Source organism: Bidens hawaiensis, unplaced genomic scaffold (assembly GCF_021521415.1).
Source record: "Bidens hawaiensis isolate Kalapana, Puna unplaced genomic scaffold, B.hawaiensis_p1.1 tig00006534_1, whole genome shotgun sequence".
In the NCBI taxonomy this organism is placed as follows: domain Eukaryota; kingdom Viridiplantae; phylum Streptophyta; class Magnoliopsida; order Asterales; family Asteraceae; genus Bidens; species Bidens hawaiensis.
In genome coordinates this window covers 989,573-998,481 of record NW_027491439.1, presented here as the reverse complement: position 1 = coordinate 998,481, position 8,909 = coordinate 989,573, and the positions used below count along the sequence as shown (strand labels likewise).

The 8,909-nt window shown below is 33.6% G+C and overlaps 1 protein-coding gene across 1 annotated transcript; it reads right to left on the bottom strand.

Moving 5' to 3' along the window:
• Positions 1-930: 930 nt before the first annotated feature.
• LOC143632854 (cytochrome P450 77A2-like) lies at positions 931-2,660 on the bottom strand. The gene has a single exon (XM_077101278.1). The coding sequence runs from the start codon at positions 2,643-2,645 to the stop codon at positions 1,140-1,142; it is 1,506 nt and encodes a 501-aa protein (XP_076957393.1). The 5' UTR covers positions 2,646-2,660; the 3' UTR covers positions 931-1,139.
• Between the last annotated feature and the right edge of the window lie 6,249 nt (positions 2,661-8,909).

The following is an 8,909-nucleotide window of genomic DNA, read 5'->3' as shown; positions in this document are numbered from 1 at the left end:
TATACCTTTGTATCTGATAAACATCTTTTTTGTATTGATAATCGTTATAATGTGTTGATATATCTACATTTAAAAACTCGAGTCTTTATCAAGTTTCTCGCGCAACACGCGAAGAAAACACCCTAGTGTATTAATGAACTGAAACATAGGTTCTTATCACAAATAGATGCATGTAGAAGAGAATAAAGTGAGTGCAATATTTCCCAAAAATATATGTTTTATATTAACCTTTTTCATAAACACTCATTCAATGTGAGTAGTTGAAATTTGTTTGCAGTTGTCAGCCAAAGGTTTTAGGTGTTTATGGCTTTTAAAGAAAGCCTCCTTTTGTTGGTAAGCATTTAATGGCATAATTTTCAAATAAATAAAAGTAATGGCATTTAAACCATTGCACTTAAAGTCTTAATCTTTTTTTCCTTTTCTTTTTTTGTCTTATGTAATTTAATTATTTACAATATAAAAAAAATATTATTTTTAATATCCACATACACACCACATTATTTCTACGTGACATGATTACATGTTTGCATAGTTACTACTAACATGTGTATTCATTTAATACGGTAAAGGTTGTGGATGAGATGCCTTCGCCATAAATAATGCATCACATCACAGATTAACTTTATAGGGTAACATTTATTTTGACTGTACCTAGTTGTTTTTTAAAAAATTGTTACTCCACTAAAAGAAAATAAAATTCTATACGCGTGTCGATATTTCTTTTTTCGTATAACATGATTAACAACAATACGCAATGAAAATGTCATTTTCTAGTTGGATTTGTACTAATCTTTGATGGTTTACATAAAAGAAGATAATTAAATTTTCTATTTTTCACAACAAAAAAAAAGAAAGATTAAATAGATAGAGACAACAATTTGTTAGAACAAATTTAACATGTTACATAAAAACATTCTGGTAAGAAAAACAGTTAGAACAAATTTATTATTTTATAACATCCGAAAATTTATATAATTCTATGTTGCAAAAACATAAATCAAAGTATGATATCACACAAACAAATACCTAAGATTCCTATGTCATATGTTGACTTTGCACCGGGTTTGGATCCTCAAATAAAACAGAAACAAATACAAGCTTTATGGATTATTACTTAGCTACTAAATTCACCTTCAAATTCAAACTCTTGGTTTAATCATAGCTCTAAGGCTTTTCTTCATCACCACAGTGAACTCCAATTTCTCACTAAAATCCACCTTGGTATCTTTCGGGTACGAGCTCCATTCGAATTCTTGAACCATTCGCGCAATCATCAAGTTCACATGAACCGTCGCCATGCCCAAACCCGGACAAATCCTTCGTCCCGCCCCAAACGGCATCATTTTAATCCCGGTCACCCCGGTGATGTCAGCATCCTCCCCACCACTCAAAAACCGATCCGGGTCAAATTTAGTAGGGTTTGACCAAAGTTTCGGGTCATCCGCTATAGCGGGTAGGTAAATCTCAACATTAGTACCCGTGGGAATATCATACCCACCTAACTTTACGGGCTCGGTAACCGAGTGGGTCAACGAAAAATACGTCGGCGGGTGTTTTCGTAATAACTCCTTTACGACCGCGTTTAGGTACGGCATATTCTCGACATCCTTCTCCCCGACTTTATTGTCCCCGACGGTCGCCTTGATCTCGTCGTATAGCTTCGACTGGATGCTCGGGTTCTCAATAAACCTCGCGACGGCCCACTCAATAGCCGTGCCAGTAGTATCGGTCCCGCCGTTGAGAAACTCCGAACAAAGCGTAACAATCTCGGGATTCGTGGGCGGGTGTTTCCGCCCCTCGACCGTCAAGTCAAACAAAGTATCAAGGTACGAAAACTCCGCGGCCGTGGGGTCCGAACCCGGATTCTTCACGGCCGCTCGTCTTTTCTCAATAAACGGGACCAGCGTCTTGACCTGGCGGTCCCGCACCTCAAACGCCCGTTTCCTCTGCTTAGAGAAAAACGGGCGTAACAAAGGCAAATAATCATCAATCCTCGGATCCAAAGTAATCAAAACCGTCTTCATCATCTCATCCATCACCTCAATCGTTTTCTCATCCATCTCAACACCAAAACACATAGACAAAAGTATACAAAACACCGCAAACCGCGCATTCTTCAACACCCAAACCGCGCCATCATTTGCAGCCGCTTCGGCCTTCAAACGCTCCACAAACTTATCCATAGCCATAGCCCGCACACCCTTAAAAGTTCTTAACTTACCCGCACTCAACGCATTTTGCACCATATTCCTTCTCAACGACCGCCACACGGGACCATACATAGCCGCATTAACCGTAAACTTATTACAACTAAATATAGTCCGGGTCGGGGTTTCCGCGGGTCGGGTCGCAAAAACCGTACCCTTTTCAATCAACGCTTCATGGACCAACTCCGCACTGGACAATATTATCATCGTCCGTGCGCCCATTCGGAGCGTAAAAATCGGTCCGTACGTGGGTAATATATCTCTAACGTATTGAAAGAACGGTTTACCCGAACCGGCGACTTGAAACAAGTTACCTACGACCGGCCAGCCAGGCGGTCCAGGCGGGAGGTTAACACGCTTGGATTTAGCGGAATAAGTGAGGAGAAAGATGGTGGTGGATAAGATAAGTGTGATAAGTGCAAAGAGAAGATGGTCCATTGTTTGTTTGAAGAAGAGATGAGAATGGAAATGAGTGATGGATAATAATGAAAGAGATGGTATATAAAAGGTGTGAGTGCATGAATTTACAGGTAGAAGAGTAATTAAGAGGTGAATTGTATATTCAACATCTTGCATCTCCCAACTACATATATGATATACCAATTGATCAAGAGTGTTGTGGGCTAGATGGCTGGTTTTTTTAGCAATAAATACGTATTTATTGTATGTGTTTTTTTTTTCTTTTGGGACGACAATGATTTGTATTATGTGTTGTTGTTAGTATTTTTAAGTTGATTTTTAGTAACCTTAATAATAATGAGTTGATGACCAATGATCGTTAACGTTAATGTGCTGATGACAATCTTAACTTTCAGTTTTGTTCTAATTATATATGTATTTTATTTTTCATACGACAATATTAAATTGATTTTTTAGTAAACTTAATAATGATTGTTCAAAAAAAAGTTAACTTAATAATGAATTGATGACCAATAATAAGATGCATAGCAAACGCACTACATGACAATCTTAACTTTTAATGTTGTTGTTAAGATCATCCTATTTTTAATAGTGATATAACTGTGTATGGTTTTGAGTTTCATTTATATCGTTTCAGAACAATCTGATTGAGATAAAACCACTTATTTGTTATTTTGGGGCATAAGAAGTTATTTTTTCGTTAAGACTATAATTGCTATTGGTAATAACGGTATAAGTTAGATTTGTAATTGGTTGTATTGTTGATATAAAATATTATCCACAAATGAATCATGGTTTAAGTTAATAAAATCTAATTATTATTATTATTATTATAATACTAGGTTTTTTAGTTGGCGTATATTTAAAACGTATTGCCTTACCTAAATCTTTAGGTGTATTATATTTTGGACTGGTTGGTCCTTACTAGCTGGTTTGTTGACTATTTTTTGATTGTTTGTTTTCCGTTAATCTTAAATGCACCTCAACATACAACCTTTTTGTTACGATACACGTATGAGAGTTGATACAGTGAAAGTCAAATTCAATGAATAATCCTCTTTTTAAAGTAAAAATAAATGAACAAGCTAACCTAAAAATTTTCAACTATAAGTTATTATATAGGGGCTAAAGAGGATAAGAGGTAAAGAGGGTTTTATACTTTTATGTTTTAAGTGGGAATATATGTGAATTCTAGTTTATTTTTTAAACATTTAACATTTTACTCTTTAATCCGCTTAACATGTCTACTACATGATTTGAACTCTAAACCTTTAAAGAGAAAAAACACAGTTTACGTATGATTATATTGAAGTCTAGTATTTACACGTGTTCGAAGGACACGTTTGGAATAATTCGATTACATAATTACATGTGTCATATTTTTTGAATTCAAGTATTTACATGTGTCATATTTAAAAATGAGTAAGATGTAAAAAAACACATGACACCTAAGAATATCAAAGAAAAAAATTGTTAAATATATTTTGCAAATAAAGGGTTATATATGCATTTAATTAAGAAACAACCCAAATATAAGTTTGTTAAACTAATTGGTCCATTTTCATTAAAGTATTTTTGAAGTTTATTATTATACTATAGATTAAAATTGCAATGTCGGTGTCACAATTCTGCCATGATAGTGTTAAAAAGGATATATTTAATAATAGTGAAAAACAAACAATTATGACACATTGCTCTAGTGGTTAGGAGTAGGATGTGGAACATTGCTCTAGTGGTTAGGAGTAGAACTTGAAAAACCAAGTTTTGACCTCAGCTCAGGTTCAATTTCTATAAGGACCTTTTTGCACATATTATTTATTTGATTTTTTTTGGTATTCTTTTGCAGTCATATGCTTAATGTGAAGGTATAACTCACTTATTTCTGATTATTAGTGTCCAATGCTTTCTACAAACATCAAAGTACATTGTACAAGCTAGAGCTGCACATGAATTACATTTTTTATTATTATTTATATTTTGTGTGTTCTTGCTATTTTAGAACTTGTTGAAACCGTAACGAATGTAACCGACACCAATCAAATTTGTGCTTGTTCGTAGTCGTAACGCGCAAGTTTTTTTCTTCTGCTGCGAGTTTTGTTGTCAATTTTTTTTATTTTTTTACTTTCGGTACCGTAAATTGATACCGACCAAATTCGTGTTGATATCGGCCGAATTCACATCGGTTAGCGGCCGCTAAACGTTGGTTATTATTATTTGTTGTGTTTCACCCCTTATTAATGTTATCGCCTTCTATATTGACAGAATTTGCGTCGTTACGTAGCCACAACGAGCATGGTGTTTTTTTCTGTTTGCCGCGGGGTTTTGTTGTTGTTTTATTTTAGTTTTAGTATTGTAGTTCGATACCGACTGATTTTTTACGGTGACGAATTTATTTTTTTAATTCACTACACCATCAACGGACGTGAAACCTACTTGTCCAAAGCATTTTGTTTTTTCCCGTTCTGACACCGTAACGAGCATAACGGAAGCTTGCTGAATGATAATTTTCTTTTTTCCTTTGTTTTTTTAATTCCGAATCATAACGATTGTGGCGAAAACCAACCTAATCAACGTCTCAACGCTCAGTTTTAACAACGACCGAGTTTACCGACCGTCACCACCACATTAGTCCACTCAATTTATATATATATTTTTTCCTTTTTTTAGCTTCGGTATCGTAGTAGCCAAAACCGACCGAATTCGTGTCCAGTTAATGTTTGGGACCGACAACGCTTGCACCGCCTAAGTTTACCGACAAAAAAAATGTCGTTTTAGATATTTTATTTTTGTATGTTAATTTGATGAATATATATATTTTTGGACGCTAATGTTTTACCAATGATGTCTATACCGTAAACAACGCAAACGATACTGACTGAACTCGTGTCAATTCACCGACGTAGTGCTTGGGTTTTGCCAACACCCAGGTTTCAACGCTGAGGTTTTACCAATGCCCAGGCGCAACACGCCGGGTGAAAATCTAGTTATCATTAAAAGTGGACAAATATATATATCTTACAATATTAATTTGAGTGCAGAGGAAGTTTTGGTTGTGAATAGTAAATGCTTAAAAGGTTTTTTATCTTGGATGAAAAAAGCTAGAAAATTTATAATTATTTATACAATTGGAAGTATGCTTAAACAGTTCGAGTTATCGGTCACTCATGTATACCCTTTGAGACGTGTCAACGTGAAGAAAATGCGTCCTCAAACACCTTGTCGATGGAAGAAAGAAAATATGGTTTGGTTTAACATGTTGCGAAGAGCATGTGTTTTGGTAGCATTTGTAAATGTATACGTGGAAGTCTGGAAGAAACTTGAAAATTTGAGGTAATGTGATTTCACCACTTGGAAGACATTCGTTATAAAATGACCTAAGTACCAACTTTAAGAAATAAATGAGAAAATGTTTAAAGAAGTATAATGCTACACTTATTACTTATTTTCCAATTATTGGTGACATGTTCTATATAACTTGTTCTCTCTTTCTTAAATCATAACTATGATAACATGACTACCTGTTGTAGCATAGAAAGTTGCCACAAAAGAGAATTATAATCTAGACGACAAGATTGTCATCTATGTCGAGTTTCCTTTTAAAATGTATGGCCAAAAATGAGTACTGAGGTTCTAGAAAAGAACCAATTTCGAGAGAGAGGATGCACACGCAATTGATATTCGTGTGATTAGGTTATGGTGTTATACTTGATCTATCCTTTATATACAATTATACACCCAAAGGAAATCTTTTGTTAGCTAGTAAGAATAATATGATTTATCAACAATTACCAATCTAATATATAATAAAGTAAAATTAATTAGTTTGATCTATTATAATATAAATGATAACGATTGTCATATAAATAAATATATATATAACATATATTTATTCTTACACATACTTGCATATATTGATTCTTACATATATATACTTACATATATTTATTCTTACGTATATTTATTGATCTATTATAATATAAATGATAACAATTACCTTTCAAAAAAAATATATTTGTTCTTGCATGTACGCTATGCTTATTATACACGCAGTTTTTTTTTTGAACGTCAAATTTATTTTTAACAAATTTGAACTCACCCCTCCTCCATTTTGGAAGAGTGACACCATACCACTAGACCATTAGGTCATGGGTTACTATACACGTTGTGATTGCGGTAATTATCATTTGTTATATTGATTAGTTCTTCATATTTGACTTGTTTTGATGGATATTTTTTTCTTCATATTTGACCCATTTTGACTTCACCATTCTTTTCCCACACTGATAAAAATCATGGATATGTCAGTCAGTCAGTATAGACAAATGCATTTCAGTTTACTAGAAGCAGCCAAGTGTTTTGTATATTAGTAATAAAATTAGTGGCATCTATAAATTGCTTAAAATCGTCGTTGACATTTGATATTCTCTACGGGTCGTATAAGAAATGCTATACAAGACGGGTATCGTTGTTTGGCGGGATTATAGTTTTGGTCCCCTCAACTAACATTGGCCGTTTGATTCGTTTAACATTCGCTTTCATATTGTTGAAAACCCGTACAACACTTCTTGGCCCGTAAAACACTTCTTGAAATATAAATCCAACCAACAATGTGTTACATCTATAATTTTAAAATGAGATGTTACATCGTTGAAGACAATTTGGCATGGAATTTTGTGTCAACAATTTTGAACATTAATTAAGTCGTAAAAAGTGTTAACTAATATTGTTAGCATTTACTATAGGTGGTCCAATATATGAAGTTGTGAAAGGTTAACATAAAACAAGTGGGGACGAAGTGGTCACCCCGAAGGCCCTGGGAACACTAGCCTGGATGTCTCGACCTTTAAGAAAAACCACCCCGAACGGCTTGGCCATGACGTTCATCCCGAAATCTCTCTCTCTCTATATATATATACAATATCCCCCTTCTCTCTCCCTCTATACAAATTAAAAATATAAATGATTAAAAGACGAATCAGGATGAAAAATAGACATTTTCATGATTGAAAGATGGTTAAAGGCAGAATAACATGACGTTCACGTATAGCAGAGGGAGAGAGTTAGGGATGGGAGGACCACCCCACCACTATTATTGACGTTATCATTTATCATATTTGGGGCTATATTATGTCATCTTCATATTTGGGACAAGAAATACAGTTGGAACTTATAAGTTTTAGGCAGTTAGCAAATGCGATCCACTCAAATGACTTTTATTCTTTAGTCAAATCAAATTCAAACTAATGCTTAAAAAACACACTTTTTTATGTGCATGTTTATTGACTATTGTTAAGAACAAGAGATAAAGAACAACACTAATAATTAAAACGAGTCAAAGATTATTCCATCTAGTCAATCAAAGTGCTATTATTGTTGTAATTATTTTAGTATGGCAGTTAACACATTGTTCTTCCATCAAACCATCTAGCTAGAAAACACTTAAAAAGAATTTTAAAAAGGAGATGTGTAATTTTCAAAGTGAATTATTCATGTCTTCTCTAACATAACTTAAAGTGAGCACTTTAAAATTTTTTTATAAACCTTAGATAATTTAACCATCAATAAACTTAAAAAAGAAAACTTAAAACGATTTATCCATCCAAAACTTCATCAAAAATAGTTTTTAAGTCAACATATGACAAAAAAAAAAAAAAAAAAAAAAAAAAAAAATTAGAGGGGTTCCAAGTTAGGTTAGAGGGTTTTCTCAAGTATGGTGGGTTTTCCCCAGAGTGTTGTCTCCGGTTATTCGGAGAATGGAGATGATTGGTTTGTTTGGTTGACCGTCAGTAATCCAAATAACCGTTTAAAAAATGAATTATACATTGTTTGTACGTGTATGGTTGTGAATAGTGACTCAGTCGATCATAACAATTCCCCCACCCTCGTGCTTCCATTAAATTCTTCTCTGTAAAATCTCAAAGTGCATTTTGTCATTTTATTTTTTCTTTAACCACCCAAGAGTTCATATCTTTCTAAATTTTTGTATACAAAAACATGTTTGACAATTAAGGTAAGGAATTGACTGATAGGAACAATAAAGGGGAAACCTATGGATTTTGAGAATACTAATTAATACAAATAGTGGCATGATATATGTCTGGTTAAAACTTAAGTTTTATATGCTCAATTAGATTAATTTTTAGGTTAAAAGTTCTTGTTTATGTCCAATTTAAGAATTAGGTAAGAGACAATAATAGAATGAGTCAATATAATTGACCTTATGAAGTATCATTGATCCTTATGTACTATTATGGATTCATTTATTGATTTGAATTAAGAAAG